The 22,838-nt window shown below is 40.0% G+C and overlaps 2 protein-coding genes, 1 long non-coding RNA gene and 1 pseudogene across 3 annotated transcripts in view; 3 read left to right on the top strand and 1 right to left on the bottom strand.

The window, feature by feature from the left end:
• LOC134328722 (NACHT, LRR and PYD domains-containing protein 14-like) overlaps nt 1-2,041 on the top strand; it is a 32,701-nt gene extending 30,660 nt beyond the window's left edge. The window contains exon 9 of the mRNA XM_063009903.1: nt 1,380-2,041. Within this exon, the coding sequence (XP_062865973.1) occupies nt 1,380-1,386 (7 nt within the window). The 3' untranslated portion in view covers nt 1,387-2,041. The remainder of the gene's footprint in view (nt 1-1,379) is intronic.
• The window catches only part of LOC134328803 (uncharacterized), a 450,585-nt gene that overhangs the window by 86,268 nt on the left and 341,479 nt on the right, over nt 1-22,838 (bottom strand). The window lies entirely within an intron of this gene.
• LOC134328715 (zinc finger protein 271-like) overlaps nt 1-22,838 on the top strand; it is a 525,414-nt pseudogene that overhangs the window by 268,757 nt on the left and 233,819 nt on the right.
• LOC134329113 (uncharacterized) lies at nt 19,568-20,826 on the top strand. The gene is made up of 4 exons (XR_010014764.1): nt 19,568-19,656; nt 20,247-20,315; nt 20,521-20,592; nt 20,721-20,826. It is a non-coding gene; the product is annotated as an uncharacterized LOC134329113 (long non-coding RNA).

The raw sequence follows: 22,838 nt of genomic DNA, 5'->3' as shown, positions 1-22,838 counted from the left end.
ATTACACACATGTACACATTACACACACATGTACACATTACACACACATGCACACATTACATACACATGCACACACTACACACACATTACACATTACACACACATGCACACATTACACACACATGTACAAATTACATACACATGCACACATTACACATTACACACACATGCACACATTACACACACATGCACACATTACACACACATGCACACACTACACACATATGCTCACATTACACACACATGCACACATTACACACACATGCACACATTACACACACATGCACACATTACACACACATGCACACATTACACACACATGCACACTACACACACATGCACACATTACACACACATGTACACATTACATACACATGCACACATTACACACACATGTACACATTACATACACATGCACACACTACACACACATGCTCACATTACACACACATGCACACATTACACACACATGCACACATTACACACACATGCACACATTACATACACATGCACACATTACACACACATGTACACATTACATACACATGCACACTACACACACATGCTCACATTACACACACATGCACACATTACACACACATGCGCACATTACACACACATGCACACTACACACACATGCACACATTACACACACATGCACACATTACACACACATGCACACATTACACACACATGCACACATTACATACACATGCACACATTACACACACATGCACACAATACACACACATGTACACATTACACACATGTACACATTACACACACATGCACACATTACACACACATGCACACATTACATACACATGTACACATTACACACACATGTACACATTACACACACATGTACACATTACGCACACATGTACACATTACACACACATGTACACATTACACACACATGTACACATTACATACACATGCACACATTACACATTACACACACATGCACACATTACACACACATGCACACATTACATACACATGTACACATTACACTCACATGTACACATTACACACACATGTACACATTACACACACATGCACACATTACATACACATGCACACATTACACACACATGTACACATTACACACACATGTACACATTACACACACATGCACACATTACACACACATGCACACATTACACACACACGCACACATTACACACATTACACACACATGCACACATTACACACATGCACACATTACACACACATGCACACACTACACACACATGCACACACTACACACACATGCACACATTACATACACATGTACACATCGTTCATACTGGTTCTGATTGTGTTGAGTCTGATGGGTGACTGAAACATCTGATTTTGTCTGATCTCTTTTACAGCATCTGAACACACATTGAATTATGAGAAGAGGAAGATGAAGAGTAGTGGAGAAATTACAGATGTTAGTGAGGTCTCACGGTTAGGACGTCTTTCTACATAACCACAAGATGTCTAGAGGACTGACTAAAGAAAGTCTCTTCTGTATGATTCTAACCAATGTTCTTTGAAAGAAACCTTGTTGAATTGTCAGAACCAGTGCTGGGTTAAGGGGTACATAATGCTCTTTATTGCCACTATCCACTATTACCCACAATCCACTGTGATCCTGTGATGTTTCTTCCAGTAACCAGTGGGTTCATGAAATGGTATATATTTGTAAAATTATAAATTATATTTATTTACATTTACATATTTGGTATTTAGCAGAAACTTTTATACAATGTACTTTGACAGTGTACTGTCTAGGCCAGTGTTTCTCAACCTTTTTTCAGTCAGGGCACCCTTTAAAAGTATGCAAAATCTCAAGTCACCCCAGTCTAAAATGTATTAAAAAACGTACACTCTGCATCCCTCGGACTACTAACACACACGCACACACACCATAAGGTGTCATTTAGGGAGGGAGGGGTAAATGTGACTTACTTTTAATGTGAAACCTAAGCCTGGGATGATGCACACATGTCCTTATTTGTCTTGCCAATAAAGCTTCTTTTGAGTTTGAGTTGAGTCTCTCTCTCTCTCGCGCTCTGTCTGTGTGTGTGTGTGTGTGTGTGTGTGTGTGTCTTGCTCGCTCTCCGCTCTCGGATTTGAATTTCGACAATAAACAGCTCTTATTAGTCTTATTAGACCCATCCAACCCATCCAGCCTGCCCTGAAGATCTGCGAGGAAGACGTGCTGAGACTTTTTAAAAAACAGAAAGTCAAGAAGGCCCCAGGTCCTGATGGAATCTCGCCCTCCTGCCTGAGGACCTGTGCAGACCAACTTGCACCTGTCTTCACTAAGATCTTCAACAGATCACTGGAGCTGTGTGTTGTTCCGTCCTGTTTTAAATGCTCCACAATAATACCCATTCCCAAAAACTACCACAGGACTAAATGACTACAGACCTGTTGCCCTGACCTCTGTGGTCATGAAGTCCTTTGAAAGACTGGTTCTCAACCACATTAAGGAAATCACGGACCCCCTGCTAGACCCCCTGCAATTTGCCTATCGGGCCAACCGGTCGGTGGACGATGCAGTGAACATGGGTCTCCACTTCATCCTCCAACACCTTGATCACCCAGGAACTTATGCAAGAATTCTGTTCTTGGACTTCAGCTCAGCCTTCAACACAATTATTCCAGGACAATTACACAGCAAACTGACTGAACTCAGCGTACCAGCCTCCACCTGCCAGTGGATAACTTACTTTCTTACTGGCAGAAAACAGCAGGTGAGGCTGGGAAAGTGTACTTCAGGGACCCGAACCATCAGCACGGGTGCCCCACAGGGTTGTGTACTCTCCCCACTGCTCTTCTCGCTGTACACAAATGACTGTACCTCCATGGACTCCTCTGTTAAAATCCTGAAGTTTGCAGATGACACTACAGTCATTGGTCTCATCAGTGACAGTGATGAGTCTGCTTATAGACGGGTGGTTGATCAGGTTGTCCTCTGGAGCAGTCAGAACAATCTGGAGCTGAACACAGCAAAAACAGTGGAGATGACCGTGGACTTCAGGAGGAGCCCCCCAACCCTGCCAGCACTCACCATCCTAGACAGAACTGTGATGGCTGTGGAGTCCTACAAGTTCCTGGGCACAACGATCTCCAAGGACCTGAAGTGGGACAGCAACATCAACTCTATCATCAAGAGGGCTCAACAGAGGATGTACTTCCTGTACCAGCTGAGGAAGTTCAACCTACCCCAAGAGCTGATGGTGCAGTTCTACACAGCCATCATAGAGTCCATCGTCACCACTTCCATCACAGTGTGGGGCAGCGCTATCACAAAACATGACACCAAGAGACTGCAGCGCATCATCAAGTCTGCAGAGAGGACCATCGGTGTAAAGCTGCCCACACTGCTGGACCTGCATGCCTCCAGAACCAGGAAGCGTGCAGAGAAAATCATCACTGACCCGTCTCACCCTGGCCATCACCTCTTTCGGTGCCTTCCATCAGACCGACGCTTCAGCCACATGAAGACCCGAACGACCAGGCTACAGAGAAGCTTTTATCCAAACTCCATTACGCTCATGAACAATTGAACACTACTGTACTGTTAATACTCGGGACACTTGCACATCAAAACTACCTATTTCATTTATGTAATGGCATACACAGGATTTTCACTTTTACTTCCATTTCTTATTTATATATTTTTATATTTTCTATAGTTTTTATATTGCACAAAACTGCACCTTTTTAAAATTACAATGTAAATTGCACATGCTAAATGTTTACAAATGTTTTCTATGTTTACGGGTATGAATGTGTGTGTAAGGAGAGAGTGAGCTGTGTGAATAAGATTGTCTTTACTGTATTTTTCGTGCACTGCAAGCATCTGTGTAACCAAAAACAAATTCCTTGTATGTGTGAGCATACTTGGCCAATAAAGCCCGATTCCGATTCCGATTATGATTAATTCCCTCTACTGATGGAAGCGGAATGGGTGGATTACAGCCGAACTGTGCAGAAATAACCATATATGTAGCGGCTCCCAGAAACGCAACTCGGTTCCTTTTGTTCATTTTAAAGAGCCGTTCAATAGAATCGGATCGTTCGCGAACGACTCATCACTATCAGAATATATTTGACGGCACCCCAGGGTGCCGCGGCACCCCGGTTGAGAAAGGCTGGTCTAGGCCTTGATTAGGGGCCCAACAGTGGCAACCTGGCAGTAGTGGGGCTTGAACCAGTGATCTTTCAATTACTAGTATGTATTAGTATTATTTAACCATACATTTTAACCAACTAACGGATTAAAGCAATAAACTACAATAGATTAAAATAATGATTAAGTGATGATTCTTATTAATGATGTTAAATATAGAATATCACTTATGTTTTTTCTTTTTTCTTTTTTTTTTCTTTTATACAAGCACAGGTTTCCATGTTTCAAATGCATATCGACCTCTACAGTGGACACTACAGTTTCAATCATTTCACTTCTACACTGATTTAATGTTCATTATCTATACAGGTGATTTAAGTTTCTGTTCATGATTTCTTTCTTACTCCTCTGTAGTGCTGTCTCCTTTTCATACTTTATCTGATGCACTTTATTATTTTGCTAATAACAATAAACACATACACAACAAGATTTTAAATTCATGCACATACATGCAGCCTCATTCTGTATTAGTTTTAATAAAAAATAAATGTTATTTTAAAACTATAAAAACTAACAATTTGTAACAATTAAACATTAAAAAAAGAATGAATAAATAACATGTATTTGTATCTTACCTGATTAAAAATAAGTAAAGGAGACATGGTGTTGTGTATTGTAAGTTAAAGGTGTTTCTCTGTTAAGCGTAATGATCTTAATGTAGAAACAGAAGAAAAGCTGCTGCTTAGTTTCTTATTCACACAGAGCAGGAGAATCAACAGATGACGTCATAATTAACCAGCGTGCTTGAGGGTGCCTCAGCGGCTGCACCTGCTGCGCATGCGCGCAACGTTTTTCAGTAGTGATGGGAATTTCGGCTCTTTTTAGAGAGCCGGTTCTTTTGGCTCGGCTCACTAAAAAGAGCCGGCTCTTTCGGCTTCCAAATGGCTCCCTAGATTTTTTTGTTGCTTAAATTAATTTATTACCAAATTACATGTAAAATCGATGACTAATGTACAAAAATATCGTATCATATGTTTATTATTTAAATGGCTTTATTTATATACTCAACATGGAACAGCGCTACAACAATAAATTATAAAATACAAAAACAAAGACCCATCTCAATTAGACAAAAAGGTCTGATTGTGTATATTATTTGTAAATTTGCATCTAGAGTGGGATGGCATGGTGGCTAAGTGGGTAGCACTGTCGCCTCACAGCAAGAAGGTCCTGGGTTTGATCCCCAGGTGAAGAGGTCCGGGTCCTTTCTGTGTGGAGTTTGCATGTCTTTCCCGTGTCCGTGTGGGTTTCCTCCGGGTGCTCCAGTTTCCTCCCACAGTCCAAAGACATGCAAGTGAGGTGAACTGGAGACACTAAATTGTCCATGACTGTGTTTGATATAACCTTGTGAACCGAAGAAACTTGTGTAATGGGTAACTACGTTCCTGTCATGAATGTAACCAAAGTGTAAAACATGACGTTAAAATCCTAATAAACACAACAAAATAAACAAGCATCTAGAGTGAAACAACACAACATCAACGACGCAGCTAGCAAAAAATGTATCCGGCATGCCGGAACCTTTTGTGTCGGCCCACATCCAGCAGCCGAATCTGGCCCGGTGTCAAAATGAATGACGGTTAGATTGTGGCCCGTATACGGCTGCCCGGATCCCAGCCATGACTGCCAGCAATAAGCCAGCACTTAACCACCTGCTAGCCAGAACAGCCATTATAAGGCCAAATATGGCCCAGTTCTGGCCTGCAGTAGATTTCTAAAAGGCTTTCCCCAGCCATATGTAACCTTTAATGGTCACTGGGACTACTACAACTGTTCTTGCTTCTTATTGCTATGAAAATACTGTGTTATATATATATGTGTAAATATATATATATATATATATATATATATATATATATATATATATATACAATTTATTATAATTATAAGTAATAATAATAATACAATTAAAAACAGTAACAGAAAAAAAAACAAATGTACACCAAAATACATTTTTTTATTTTATTTCAAGTATTTTTATTTATTATAAAAATGTTTTGTCCTGCCATAATTGACTGCTGATCTCCTACCTCCTGACACTGGTCTGTAATTCTGGAATGAAAACAAAAACTATTTTTCACAGATCAATGTGGATCTTATTCAAAATTTTCAGTTCCACTTAATGATGGAAAAGAAGTAACTGTAGTTTAAATATGTTTACCTGGTTTAAAATGGTTTATTGATTCACTCAGGCAGCAGGAGTGGCATCACGAAAATGTTTCCAGAACAGTGCTTGAGCAGAATAAACAGTGCCTTTAGTAGGCTGAAGAACATAAGTGCAAACTTGGAAATATGTGCTTTAGACATGATAATGTGCTTTTTGATTATAATATTTTGCAGTGTTATGTACAGTGCTTGCATACATTATCCCTAATCGATCCTGAAAATGTCTTTCAAACTGTATGTTGATAAAAGCAGCTTTTGTAAACATCTTACCAAGATCAGTGTAGGACAAATAACACAAGGTGGCTGAGTGAGCTGGACTCAAAGGTGCACAAAAAGTCACTGCAGAAATATAAACACTTAATTAGTTAAATCATTCAATCAAGGAACTTCATAAAGACTTGTAAATAAGTGCTTTATGCATGATAATGTGCTTTGTCTTTGTAAACATGTTTCCTGGGTTATTTATGCCAGCCAATGACTAAAAGTTTTTATAATATTGTCAACTGCCAGGAAGAGGGAACTAATGTTATCAAACTTTTATATACATCAAACCCCTTACTCAAAAAAGATGGACCACCAGCTCCAAACAACTGTAGATATAGGTAACTAATGTCATCGTTTTAAAATATTATGTTTGTAATATAACTTGGCTATATAGTTTGATGGTTTATATAGTATTCATAATATCAGTGTAAGTTTCCTTTAGGTGTATGTTTTAAATTCATTTTGATAGCCTTTGCTGCCATATTTATGTATAGCTGGCTAGATAGTTAGTTTACCATACCTGCCAAGCTAGCATTTTTGGCTAACGTTAAAACATAGCTATAATATATTTATTAATAATCAAAAATATGAAATTATTTGATTATATGTATTGTTCTGTTACTGCAGTATATCAGTATTTTTAATATAATGTTTTAGTAAGTTTTTAGTCCTAAAGAGCAGCAGTTAACATTACCTTGAAATCCTCAGTGAATAAATGTAAAAGATAACGGATTTCTTATTTAAACTGAACTAAGCGCGCGAGGCTCCTCGCGCATGCGTTCAGGGAACCTTTCGTATTGAAGTAGTGAACTGATTCTATCTGACACCACCATGTATTAACGTTAGGGTAATAGTTAAAAATCACTTGCCAGTTCTCATTGTTATAAACAGTTATCATGGCTTAGCGTACGTACATCTGGTTCAAGTCAAACAAGCTAATCAAGCGACTGTAAAATAATTTTACACATACATATACAACTATTATATTGGATTTAAAAAGTTGCTTTGAGTCTCAGTCAGCCGACATGCAGCCATAATCGGGCCAGATGCGGGGTGCCGCAATTCCGCCGAGTCTCAGTTAGCCGACAGTGCCGACATGCATCCATAATCGGGCCAGATGCTGGGTGCCGAGCCGACAGACAGCCGACACTGCCGGAGCCGGAATCGGCCCAGATCTATCTTGCTAGCTGGGCTCCTCCTTACCCCTAGTAATACTATCTTAGTATGTCAATAACTCAACCAGCACTGATCTGATTTCACATTCCTAAATAAATGAAAGTGTATTAATAATAGTGCTGGGCGATATGGATCAAAAATTATATCTCAATATATTTAAGCTAAATGGCGATATACGATATATATCTGATATTTTTTCATCCCATAAGGTAATAACAAAAAGACACTTCTGAGACAAAGCTACATGTTCCAAATTTTTTACAGGCACTTTTATTAATATTCATGCTGGGAAGCTTCACACAACAACTATTTTCCTTAAAAAAAATAACTATTGTAAGAAAAAGTTCTTGTGTGAGCTTGCGTGTTTTGCACCGAGCTTGTGTGACATTAAAGGCTAAGCACCAGCTAATATTGAAGTTTTAAACACATACAGTGTATCACAAAAGTGAGTACACCCCTCACATTTCTGCAAATATTTCATTATATCTTTTCATGGGACAACACTATAGACATGAAACTTGGATATAACTTAGAGTAGTCAGTGTACAACTTGTATAGCAGTGTAGATTTACTGTCTTCTGAAAATAACTCAACACACAGCCATTAATGTCTAAATGGCTGGCAACATAAGTGAGTACACCCCACAGTGAACATGTCCAAATTGTGCCCAAAGTGTCAATATTTTGTGTGACCACCATTATTATCCAGCACTGCCTTAACCCTCCTGGGCATGGAATTCACCAGAGCTGCACAGGTTGCTACTGGAATCCTCTTCCACTCCTCCATGATGACATCACGGAGCTGGTGGATGTTAGACACCTTGAACTCCTCCACCTTCCACTTGAGGATGCGCCACAGGTGCTCAATTGGGTTTAGTCCATCACCTTTACCTTCAGCTTCCTCAGCAAGGCAGTTGTCATCTTGGAGGTTGTGTTTGGGGTCGTTATCCTGTTGGAAAACTGCCATGAGGCCCAGTTTTCGAAGGGAGGGGATCATGCTCTGTTTCAGAATGTCACAGTACATGTTGGAATTCATGTTTCCCTCAATGAACTGCAGCTCCCCAGTGCCAGCAACACTCATGCAGCCCAAGACCATGATGCTACCACCACCATGCTTGACTGGAGGCAAGATACAGTTGTCTTGGTACTTCTCACCAGGGCGCCGCCACACATGCTGGACACCATCTGAGCCAAACAAGTTTATCTTGGTCTCGTCAGACCACAGGGCATTCCAGTAATCCATGTTCTTGGACTGCTTGTCTTCAGCAAACTGTTTGCGAGCTTTCTTGTGCGTCAGCTTCCTTCTGGGATGACGACCATGCAGACCGAGTTGATGCAGTGTGCGGCGTATGGTCTGAGCACTGACAGGCTGACCTCCCACATCTTCAACCTCTGCAGCAGTGCTGGCAGCACTCATGTGTCTATTTTTTAAAGCCAACCTCTGGATATGACGCCGAACACGTGGACTCAACTTCTTTGGTCGACCCTGGCGAAGCCTCTTCCGAGTGGAACCTGTCCTGGAAAACCGCTGTATGACCTTGGCCACCATGCTGTAGCTCAGTTTCAGGGTGTTAGCAATCTTCTTATAGCCCAGGCCATCTTTGTGGAGAGCAACAATTCTGTTTCTCACATCCTCAGAGAGCTCTTTGCCATGAGGTGCCATGTTGAATATCCAGTGGCCAGTATGAGAGAATTGTACCCAAAACACCAAATTTAACAGCCCTGCTCCCCATTTACACCTGGGACCTTGACACATGACACCAGGGAGGGACAACAACACATTTGGGCACAATTTGGACATGTTCACTGTGGGGTGTACTCACTTATGTTGCCAGCTATTTAGGCATTAATGGCTGTGTGTTGAGTTATTTTCAGAAGACAGTAAATCTACACTGCTATACAAGCTGTACACTGACTACTCTAAGTTATATCCAAGTTTCATGTCTATAGTGTTGTCCCATATAAAGATATAATGAAATATTTGCAGAAATGTGAGGGGTGTACTCACTTTTGTGATACACTGTACATGCATCGAAAGTTGAGTTCCTAACTTGTGATTATTGATAGTTAGAAAACATTTTTTTTTTTTACAAATTCAAGGAATACGGCTTAAAATTCTGTTGTTTTGCGTCGCTCGCGGTCTTCGGAATCTGTCACAGGCGTCGCACGTGTGACGTAGATGGTGGACAACAACTCAAGCAGTTGAATGGAAGGCAATGCAAAATGATTAAAAGCTGCGTTGTGTTTGGCTGCAATAATTCAATTCAACACCAACACCGATTTGATATTATCGTCAAATACATAAATATTATATATCTAGATAGATATATAGATGAGACAGCTTTAGGACAAATCAAATGCGTGTTTATTGATAAATACTGAACAGAGCAGGGATGCGCTATAAGAATGCACGTCTTTTCTCTATTAAAAAAAGGTTTAAATTTAGCTTCTATCCTAGGCTAGATATACACTGTAAAACGAAAAAAGTGTTTAGGCTAAATATTTTAAATGCACTAATCTGATCAAAATATGGTATAAATAAAAATAGAATAAAGGCTGAAAGACCTTAAACCTGCGTTATCATGCCCGCTAGAAAAACCAACATGTTCACCTGATGTGGTTTCAGAGAGGATCTGAGTGGGGTAGTGATGTTCCCCTCAGCACTAAAACTCTCTCTGATGGTGCTCGGTGCACTAACACACACCTGTACTGTACCTGCATGAGACTTGAGAGCAAAGCAAATCTAGCCTGGTTATTATTGCGCCACTATTAACTATCTAATAGTTAACTATCTTAACTATTTAGTAGGTATAATTAATATAACAATATATACTACATTTTAAGTTATTATTCGTTTCAATAATTTTTTATTCAACGAAAAAATACATTTCAATCATTCCAGCAAGAGAGTATCTGCAGGCTGTAATGCCATATTAACCGTCATTAAGTGTTTTAGAACGCCGAGGCTGTTTAAATATAGTCTAAAGTACAATTATTTTATTGAGTGTGAACCATTAATAAACTTGCCTATAATTACTGTTGCCATTGTTTTCATTTTAAAACACAAAGCCTGACACTCAGGCTGCGGTAAAATGACGCTCTTAGCTCATTTTCATAATTAATTCATTTAACATTTATTACACCTGAATGTAAGCGTAAAACAAGATGGACCCTGCAACAACAACAACAAAAGAAAGAAAGAAAAAACGTTATACAGGCACCCCCACTGTCACTGCAGATTCACCCTCTTCATTAAATTCAGAAATAGCTTCGGAATCTGAAGAACCAGCACTGGAAAATTCGCAGTCCAAGGCTGCGTCCGGAATCGCATACTTACTGAGTACGTACTAGATTGGAGGAAGTATATACTACTCGGCCGGTAAAGAAGTACGTACTTTCAGTACGTAAGTACGCAGTATTCACACAACACACGTACGTACTACGTCCGCCATCTTACCAACGTCAAGTGATGACGTGAGGACGTGATGACGTCACCATAGTTACAGACCGCATGCTCATTTCAAGCGCCACTCGCTAATATTTTGGGTATTTATCTCGTCTTTTTGCGCCACTTACCGATTAATCCAGTCATGTATCCCGACTCCACACTGAGACGGCAGAGAGCTGTAAATCGCAGAAGAGAGCTAAAATTTTTTTGATTTTTTACCTCAGAAATAATGTAAGTACTACTATCCTTTTTAGCAACAGTATACTACATTACCATGATTAGACTAATACAATAAAAAAACATGACAAAATGATAGATCTGACACATTAATAATTATAGTAGAAGAATTTTTCGAAAAAGGACAAAAATAATAATAGCTTATGAGTGAAGATTAAAGTTCAACACACATTGATTTTATTTTAGATAGGTAACATAAAAACAATTATAATAACAATAATAATAATAAATAAAACAATGCAAAACCAGTAAGAACAAAAACTGAACTATGTACATTTATTTTACAGCATGTGAACCCGAGATCGTACTGCAACCTGAACACAGCTGTGCCTATCTTGCAGCTGTATTTTAGTGGTGCAGACCTCAAGGCTGACCTTCGTCTCTCCCGGGACACCATCACCTCACTCATCACTTCATTAAAAACTGAAGCTGATCATGGGTGGAGCAGGGACATTGAAGTGTTGGTGTTCCTCTATTGGCTGGCACATGCAGCATCTTATCGTGTTGTGTCACGAGCCTTTGCCATACCCAAATCGTCTGTGCACGACATTGTACACAGAATTAGTAGGGCTGTCAGAGGGCTAGTCAGGAGGATTATCACCCTACCAACTGGTGATGAACTAGAGCAGAGGTCACTAACAGGCGGACCGCGGTCCGGGTCCGGACCCAGAAGCTGACCCATACGGACCCGGACCTACAGCCAAAACAGAAAGTTATGATTTAAATCCTGACGTAGCGCTTCTGTTTTAACCGGCGCAGCTTTTGTAGTCTTTACGGTAGCGGTTTAGTGAATGAAGAAAGGCACAGACCAATTGCATGCGAGTTCCCACGTGACACCACTCAACCAATCAAGTCCGTGCATTCCAGGAAGTAAACATTGCGACGCTCCAGTGCAGACGGATGAGAGAGTTAGAGGCAAGTTGCTCATGAAAAGACGGTAGATAGAAAAAAAACATAGCAAATTTAAAGAAAACAAAAAGGGAGAGATACAGACGACTGCGCCAGACAAAATTGAGGAAAACACGGGCGAGAAACAAAGGGAGAGAAAAATAACAAACAAATGGCGCTCTCCAAAAAAAGAAAAGTGGACAGCGAAAACAGAGCATTTAATCCGGAATGGACAGAGTCATTTCTGTTCATACTTCCCACTGGGAGCACTAAACCCGTGTGTCTCATATGTTCAGAAACCGTGGCACTTATTAAAAGTGCCAATGTAAAACGCCATTATGAGACAAAGCATAAAGGTTTTGAACAAACATACCCACTCAAATCTGAAGTGAGATCAAATAAAATAAGTAGTCTCAGAGCCCAATATGACCAGTCCACCAGAATCCTGAGCCACACATTCACTGCCCAACAACGTGCTCATGAGTGTTCCCTCAGAATTGCTTGGATTTTGGGTCAACACAAAAAGCCATTTACTGATGGAGAGGTTGTCAAGGAATGCATGAGTGCAGTAGCTGAAACACTAATTGAGGGAAAACAAAAACAAGAGCTTTGTGATAAAATAAAGCAAATACCCATGTCAGCATCATCTGCCACAAAGAAAAGTGAAATATTGACCCAGGATGTGCTAACCCAGCTAGATGAAGCCATGCATAGGGCACCATGTGTAGGTTTAGCAGTGGATGAGTCCACTGACATGTGTGACAATGCTCAGCTGTTAGTGTATGTCAGGTTTTTCAACACAGACCAGAAAGCATTTTGTGAAGACCTGTTAGGTGTCACTCCCCTTCAGACCAGTACAAGAGGAGAAGATATCTACCTGGCCATTAAGGCGATGTTATCAAAGAGTAGTTTTTGGAATAGAGCCAAAAAAAGTCATTTCAGTAACCACAGATGGAGCCCCTGCTATGATAGGGAGAGAGAAAGGAGCTGTAGCAAGACTGAAAGTGGACAATCCTGAGCTCATAGCTTACCATTGCATTATTCATCAATCTGTCCTCTGCGCCTCCCTGTCAGATGAGCATGCTGAGGTGATGAATGCAATGATGAAAATGATCAATTTTCTCACGGCATCCTCTTCCTACCAGCATCGCATGCTTAGGGAATTCCTCAGGGAAGTTGATGCCAATGCTGATGATCTTTTGCTGCACAACAATGTGTGATGGCTCAGCAAAGGCAGAGTGTTGGTACGCTTTTGGTCTATTAGGAGGGAAGTTGCATCTTTTTTGGCAGAGCTAAAAAGTCAGAAGGCAACACAGTTTTCTCTCTTTTTAGAAAATGAAAAACAGATGGACAATGTGGCCTTTTTAGTTGATATCACTTTACATCTGAATGAACTAAATTTGAGGCTACAGGGCAAGGACAACTCAATTTGTGAACTGATGACAGCTGTCCGCTCCTTTCAGAGGAAACTTGAGGTGTTTAAGGAAGACCTGCAGGTGCACACTTCCCAGCAGTGCAGGAACAGGTTCAGGGAAAGCGAGATGTGTCTTCTTTTGTTGACTTTATTGATAAGCTGATTGTAAACTTCAGCAACCGTTTTGACAGCTTTAACTTTGGACAGCAGCTCACCATGTTCATTCAGAACCCATTTCTCATCACAGATGTCAGGCAGTTCTCAAAGGAAGTCACACAGCACTTTAAATGGGTAAATGCTGGGCCTCTCCAGATGCAATTGGTTGATCTCCAAGCAGATGTGGCCCTAAAAGAGCAGTTTGTAAGAACTGATCCTTCCACTTTCTGGCTCCAAATGGTCCCTGAGACAGCTTTTCCAAGTCTGAGGAAAGTAGCTCTATACATCTTGACCATGTTTGGCTCCACACACAACTGTGAGGCAGCTTTCTCCACAATGAGCATAATCAAAACTAAATATCGTTCCAGGCTCACCAATGACCACCTTCACGTGTGTATGAGAATGGCCCTGACTCCATTCAAGCCCAGGTTTAAAATCCTGGCAGGACAAGCTAAAGCTCAATTCTCTCACTGAGCAAAAACGTAGGGGAATTGAACATAAGAGGGGAGGAAAGTGAACCTCTAAAACTGTTTCATTGTTAACATGTTAAGACTTATTATCTGTAAAATTGGTTGAGACTGTTGAGTCAAGATGTAAAACATTCACAATTTTCAAATTTTATTTTTCTCTTATTTTGAAATGCATATCAGCAGTCATACATATATGTTTAGTTCTACTGTATGTTACATGACAATAAATATTGTTAAAATTTGTGAACAAGTTTTTAAGTAAGTTAGTTAAATAAGTTTTTGAATTGTACTGAATTAATTTGATTTTACAGTCAGGTATTGATTACATGCAGATGTTCATACAACTACTAGGCTACTTTAATATGTATCACACTAAATAGTTAGACATTATGATCTTCCGGACCTTTCCTTCAAGAAATTTTCTCTAACTGGACCTCTTAAAATTTTAGTTGAATACCCCTGAACTAGAGTGTGTAGGAGCTGGGTTTGCCCACTTGGCCGGATGCGAATGTTTTAAAGTGGCAGTTGGTGCTATTGATAGGTGCCACATTCGTATAAAACCCCCTTCTGCCAACGCTCAGTGCTACCTAAACAGGAAGCTGTTCCACTCAATTCAGCTCCAAGCCATCTGTGACCACCTGGGGAAGTTCAGAGACATTTTTGTTGGTTACCCTGGGTCAATTCATGATGCAAGGGTACTAAAGAACAGCCCTGTGTATAAAGAGGGCTTATACCCACCTGCAGGACTATACATTCTTGGGGATGGGGGTTATCCCTGCATTAACACGCCCATCCGGCTCCTGACCCCCTATCGAGAGCCAGTACAGAACCCTGTACAGGCTCGTTTTAACAGCAAACTGTCCAAGGCCAGGAATGTGGTGGAAAGGGCTTTTGGAATGATGAAAACAAGATGGCGTTCCATTTTCTTTAAAGCCCTTGAGGTGAGCCCTGCCTTCGCCCCGGAGGTTGTTGCATGCTGTGCGGTGCTCCACAACCTCTGTATCGCTCATGGAGGCATCATTGAGCCAGAATTAACAGAGGTAGATGTTGACCAACCAGAGCCTGTAATAAATGACATTACGTCAGGTGAAGATGCAAGAAAGTGTCTTGCTGCAGCTGTCTCAGCACCTCAGCACCGCATACCAGCTCTTTATGAGCATGACTATGTTTAGAAAAAATGTTTTGTTAATAGGTTCATGTTTGTTTTTACGTTTAGTTGTACAGTTCTTGATTGTCTATTTACATTTACAGTTTATGCATTATTTAAAAGTAAAGCTTTCTTAGCAAAATTTTTCATTTCTAGAATTTTTTTTAATTACAATTTCCAATTTTACCACTTTTTCTATTTTTAATTAAGGTTAAATTAAAAAGAAAATCCTTTTTTTCCATTAATTGCCAACACATTTTCTTTCTCACAACATGCAATAACACTACAACACTTTTTGATTTTCAACTATTTATTTTTTTATTAGAATCTCTAAGATTTTAATAAACCTTTCCTCTCTCTCTCTTGCCTCCCTATCTCTCCTTTCCTCCCTCATTCTTGCTTCCTGGTCTCTCCTCTCCCCTCTCTCTCGTGTCTCTCGCTCTGGCTTTTCCTCTCTCTCACGCGCCTCTTGCTCTCTCTTCTCCTCTCGTTCTATTCTTTCCCTTTCTCTTCTTTCCTCCCTCTCCTCAGCCTCTCTCCATCTTCTCTCCTCTTTCTCTGCTGCTTCTATCTCCCTCTCATTTTCCCTTTCTTCCATCTCTCTCAGATATGCAACTAAATCTGTCTCCACTCGTCTCTTTTTGGCTGGGGTTTCCATGCTTCGCGAGGATGGTGAAGCTTCAGCAGCATTCTGGCCGGATGAGGAAATAAGGGTTGGTGGGCTAACTGATGGTCTCCCACCTATTGCCTCATCCATATCCACGTACCATTTCCAGGATGCTGCTGTTGCTTCACCACCCTCTGTACTTACCCCAGTAGGTGGACACTTAAGTTCCTACAAGATTCATAAACACAGTACAAGGACCTTAACTTGTATTACAAATATTTTCTGATATTTTTACTGATCTTACCAACAAACAAAGCTTACTTTGTATTTTTGTTTGAGGTTCTCCCACTTCCTCTTCACATAAGTGGGAGTCACCTTCCCCTGCATTCTGTTCTCCAACACTAAGGCTCTACAATATAATGCACATAACAGTTATTAATGTATATAGCATACACTGCTTCAAAAAAAGTTTGGTCATTAAAAGTTTTTAATGCTTTGAAAAAAGTTAGCAAAACTTAAATACTAAAACTTGTCTTTATACCACCCTTTGTAATTAATATTATGCATAAAGATGTAACACAAATTTTGTGTTACATCAAACAAACAGTTACTTACTCAAACCCTCGAACCGCTGCATTTCGTTTTCCGGTGAAGAGGGCCTCGTTGGCCACTCTCCACCGGATAAGATTTTTTGTGTCTTCATCAGACCCTGCAATATCAAACATTAGTTTAAAAAGAGATGGCTAGTACGGATTCATACTTAATTAAAAAAAACCTTTAAATAAAATGCAAATAAGTCATACATTCATGTAAGAAGTTTATACATTTCTATTACTGTGCATTATTTCAGATTAACATGCTGTCACTAAGTGGTGGACATACCATGAAAAAGACAATCTGGAGAATTGCCAGCAAGGTGTTCACCCCCAACCTTGCGAAAAGCCTTAACTGGTGTGGCAGGGGAGACAAGCGAGGTCTAAAACAAACCGCATGTGGACAAGTTATTATTGGTAAGTCAAGATAAACAATTTACACCTAAAGAAACAATCAGAATGTTTATATAATACACTGTTAAAAAAAATTAAAGGAACACTTAGAAAAAATCATGCAGATTATCTTTCCTGATATGAACTGGGTAATGTGTTAGGAACTAAAGGATGCCACATAGTTTAATGGAAATGATAATTATCATCCTAGAGAGGGTTGAATTCAAAGACACTCCAAACATCAAAGTGAAAAAGTTATGCAGCAGGCTAGTCCATTTAGCCCAAATTTCATTGCAGCAACTCAAAATGGTACTCAGTAGTTTGTATGGCCTCTACGTGCTTGTATGCATGCCTGACAACATCGGGGCATGCTCCTAATGAGACGACGGATGGTGTCCTGGGGATCTCATCCCAGATCTGGACCAGGGCATCACTGAGCTCCTGGACAGTCTGAAGCACAACCTGGCGGCGTCGGATGGACCAAAACATAATGTCCCAGAGGTGTTCTACTGGATTCAGGTCAGGCGTGCACCAGGAGGAACCCAGGACCCACTGGGCGCCAGTGGCGGATCTGCCAATTCCGGTGTTCTATGGCAAATGCCAATCAAGCGCTAAGGTGCTGGGCTGTGAGCACAGGGCCCACTACAGGACGTGGGGCCTTCAGGCCACCCTCATGAAGCCTGTTTTGATTGTTTGGTCAGACACATTCACACCAGTGGCCTGCTGGAGTTCATTTTGTAGGGCTCTGGCAGTGCTCATCCTGTTCCTCCTTGCACAAAGGAGCAGATACTGGTCCTGCTGAGGGGTTAATGTCCTTCTATGGCCATGCCCAGCTCTCCTAGAGTAACTGCCTGTCTCTTGGAATCTACTCCATACTCTTAAGACTGTGCTGGGAGACACAGCAAACCTTCTGACGTATTGATGTGCCATCCTGCAGGAGTTGGACTACCTGTGCAACCTCTGTAGCGTCCAGGTACCGCACCATGGTACTAGTAGTGACGCTGACCCTAGCCAGCTGCAAAACTAGTGAAAAATCAGTCAGAAAAGACGAGGAGGGACAAAATGTCAATGGCCTCCTATTAAACCATTCCTGTTTTGGGGTCGTCTCATTGTTGCTCCTTTAATGCACCTGTTAATTTCATTAACACCAAAGCAGCTGAAACTGATTAACAACCCCCCTGCTACTTAACTGACCAGATCAGTATCCCAGAAGTTGAACTGAGTTGATGCTATACTCTGATTAAAAAGTGTTCCTGTAATTTTTTTGAGCAGTGTATTTTGTTAATAGCAACATGATGCTAGGTAGTCTTAGTAAACAGTTTCTGTAATGCCCACACAGTGTTTGTTGTGCTTAAAAACAGTTCATGCCTGACCCTATTGGTACTCTGGTTTCCAAACCAGTACATCACAAAAAATACTATATAAAAAAAGTATCTAAAATATTAATATCAAGTTGCTTTCTGTAAAGTCCAATAAATTGTAAAAGAACAGCTTACCACAAGCCCACAGCACCTGCTTTTAAACTGTAGCAACTTAAGTTGTAGCTGCCATAAATAAAAGCAAAATAAAATAAAAGTCATTTTACCATGGTGCATTATATACCGCACGCGACAATGACCAGCTTCAGCATGCATTCGTTTTACCACAGTTAAGTGCATTAAACGTTCAGAGAAGTGAACTGATAAACGCTACACGGACCCTTTCTTCTTATAATACCTGCATAGTCCAGTACAAAACAATGCACGCGACAATGACCTTAACCTTAAACCAATCGTGCAGCCACTAACACGTGGGAACAACCTGACTAGCTAGCTTATCTTATTCGGTACACCACAAACTTTTGCCACAATGCACCTGCCCAGCTAGCAAGATAGATCTGGGCCGATTCCGGCTCCGGTTCGGCAGTGTCGGCTGTCTGTCGGCTCGGCACCCCACATCTGGCCCGATTATGGCTGCATGTCGGCACTGTCGGCTGACTGAGACTCGGCTACATTGCGGCACCCCACATCTGGCCCGATTATGGCTGCATGTCGGCACTGTCGGCTGACTGAGACTCGGCTACATTGCGGCACCCCACATCTGGCCCGATTATGGCTGCATGTCGGCACTGTCGGCTGACTGAGACTCGGCTACATTGCGGCACCCCACATCTGCCACGAATATGGCTGCATATCGGCTGACTGAGACTCAAAGCAAATTTTTTTATCCAATATAATAGTTGTATATGTATGTGTAAAATTATTTTACAGTCGCTTGATAAGCTTGTGTGAATTGAACCAGATGTACATACTCTAAGCCATGATAACTGTTTATAACAATGAGAACTGGCAAGTGATTTTTAACTATTACCTTAATGTTAATACATGGGTGGTGTCAGATAGAATCAGTTCACTACTTCAATACGAAAGGTTCCCTGAACGCATGCGCGAGGAGGCTCGCGCGTTTAGTTCAGTTTAAATAAGAAAACCGTTATTTTTTACACTTATTCACTGAGGATTTCAAGGTAACGTTAACTGCTGCTCTTTAGGACTAAAAACTTACTAAAACATTATATTAAAAATACTGATATACTGTAGTAACAGAACAATATATATAATCAAATAATTTCGTATTTTTGATGATTAATAAATATATTATAGCTATGTTTTAACGTTAGCCAAAATGCTAGCTTGGCAGGTACGGTAAATTAACTATCTAGCCAGCTATACATCAATATGGCAGCAAAAGGCTATCAAACTTAATTTAAAACATGCATCTAAAGGAAACTTATATTATGAATACGATATAAACCATCAAACAATATAGCCAAGTTATATTACCTATATGTTACCTATACCTACAGCTGTATGGAGCTGGTGGTCCATCTTTTTTGAGTAAGGGTCGTGATGGATATAAAAGGTTGGTTACATTAGTTCCCTCTTCCTGGCAGTTGACAATATTATAAAAACTTTTAGTCATTGGCTGGCATAAATAACCCAGGAAACATGTTTACAAAGACAAAGCACATTATCATGCCTAAAGCACATATTTACAAGTCTTTATACATTTCCTTGATTTAATGATTTAACTAATTAAGTGTTTATATTTCTGCAGTGACTTTTTGTGCACCCCTGAGTCCAGCTCACTCAGCCACCTTGTGTTATTTGTCCTACACTGATCTTGGTAAGATGTTTACAAAAGCTGCTTTTATCAACATACAGTTTGAAAGACATGTTTTAGGATCGATTAGGGATAATGTATGCAAGCACTGTACATAACACTGTAAAATATTATAATCAAAAAGCACATTATCATGTCTAAAGCACATATTTCCAAGTTTGCGCTTATGTTCTTCAGCCTACTAAAGGCACTGTTTCTTCTGCTCTAGCACTGTTCTGGAAACTGCTGTTCGTGATGCCACTCCTGCTGCCTGAGTGAATCAATAAACCATTTTAACCAGGTAAACATATTTAAACTACAGTTACTTTTTTTCTTATTCAACATTTCTTTTCCACCATTAAGTGGAACTGAAAAAATTGAATAAGATCCACATTGATCTGTGAAAAATAGTTTTTGTTTTCATTTCAGAATTACAGACCAGTGTCAGGAGGCAGGAGATCAGCAGTCAATTATGGCAGGACAAAACATTTTTATAATAAATAAAAATACTTGAAATAAAATATTGAAAAATGTGTTTTGGTGTACATTTGTTTTTTTCTGTTACTGTTTTAATTGTACTCTATTATTATTATTACTTATAATTATAATAAAGTATATATGTATATATATTTTACAGAGTATTTTCATAGCAATAAGAGGCAAGAACAGTTGTAGTAGTCCCAGTGACCATTAAATGTTACATATGGCTGGGGAAAGCCTTTTGAAAATCTACTGCAGGCCAGAACTGGGCCATATTTGGCCCGATAATGGCTGTTCTGGCTAGCAGGTGGTTAAGTGCTGGTATATTGCTGGCAGTCATGGCTGGGATCCGGGCAGCCGTATACGGGCCACAATCTAACCGTCATTCATTTTGACACCGGGCCAGATCCGGCTGCCGGATGTGGGCCGACACAAAAAGTTCCGGCATGCCGGATATGGCCCAGAACTGGGCCATACATTTTTTGCTAGCTGGGTGGTTACTCACACTGATAATTCTACATACATGTCCAAACTGCACTGCACTCACATATTCATATACCTAAACTGTAATGATAAACACATTGATAAGTCACATTCATTTAATTATTCATTTAGTTTAGAAAGCTGATCTCCGCCACGTGTCATCCTCCTCAGGGGTCTTTTCGCTACAGGCCAATCACAGTGTTTTACTGCCGCCTATTGGTCATGTGGTTTTCACGTGTTGTCAAAGCACATAGGATACAATTTGTGTAATTTGTACAAAAAAATCGACTTTACTTCAAATGGGGTAAAGCTTTCAGCAAATTTAACCTTCAATGTCCCTTTTAATCTTAAAAAAAAAAATCAATAAAAGCTCAAATACAAATAAAGAAGACCCCGACAGCAAGATAAAAGATTACTTGCGGCTGGCACCAGGAAGGAGACTTTAAATTACATTTTATTTAGTAGTTAATTGCTATTTTTGTTTTGTTATTTGTGTTCATCGTAATTATTATTATTATAATGTATAATTATAATATAAGGAACAATAATAAATAAGAATGTTACTACCACTGATTATGTCTGTTGTTTATAGATATATTATCTGTATTATCTATTATTATTATTGTTATTATTATTATTAAAGCAGTACATGAGAGGGGAGTGCACACATACACACACACGTTCAATTACATTCAGACGCTGTATTTTAGCTATACTGTACACATCTGGAATGCAGCGTGTGAACGCCATTTCAGCATCCAAGCCTGATATTTAGGAGATGTATTACAGATGAATAAGCGCTCTATGAAATGGTCTCGGATAGCTCTCATAAGCGTCTCTGAGACGCAGGCATGATGATGACGTAGTAAGATTGATCTGGAACGCAGCAGCTGAAGATCTTCCACGATCCACCAGCGACGTATCAGAGACGTATTGCAGATGAGCAAACGCTCTATTAAATACGTATTCCAGACGAACTGGGTTACATCCAACAGACGTCTCTGAGATGTAGATGTGCTATCAGGGTTGAAGAGGGTAAAACTGCTGTTTACAGTTTAATAAACATTATTTACCGTGTTCTGATGCACAAAATCTACTCAGTTCAAGAGGAGCATCGACTCTGTTATTAATGAAATACATTTCAGACATTTTTACTGGAGGAATTTGTTGTGATCGGATCTCAAACTCATGTAAAATGTCTATTCGGTTGTGTTAATACCACTTTTTGAAGAGCAATATAATAAGTAAAACAAATTGTTATCAGGTGCCACCCCTACATCCATGAAGAACATTTACTCTAGTACTAATCTTGTGATTTTGAGATCATTTTACTGTAGGCATTCGAATAACATTTTGCTGCCTGGTGCCACAGTAGCTTCAGTTCATAACAATAACAACAGCCAGTTACAACAGTCTAAAGAATTTTCCTTTAATTATGAATACAGCACATCTATCTATTTGTCTGTCTGTCTGTCTGTCTGTCTGTCTGTCTGTCTGTCTGTCTGTCTGTCTGTCTGTCTGTCTATTAGATCTTTAATAATGCAGTCAGCAAAAGAGGGACCTGTCACCCCTGTGGATCTACAA

This window comes from Trichomycterus rosablanca, chromosome 15 (assembly GCF_030014385.1).
Source record: "Trichomycterus rosablanca isolate fTriRos1 chromosome 15, fTriRos1.hap1, whole genome shotgun sequence".
Classification (NCBI taxonomy): Eukaryota; Metazoa; Chordata; class Actinopteri; order Siluriformes; family Trichomycteridae; genus Trichomycterus; species Trichomycterus rosablanca.
The sequence above is the reverse complement of the archived record's forward strand: the minus strand, read 5'-3'. Positions and strand labels throughout refer to the sequence as shown.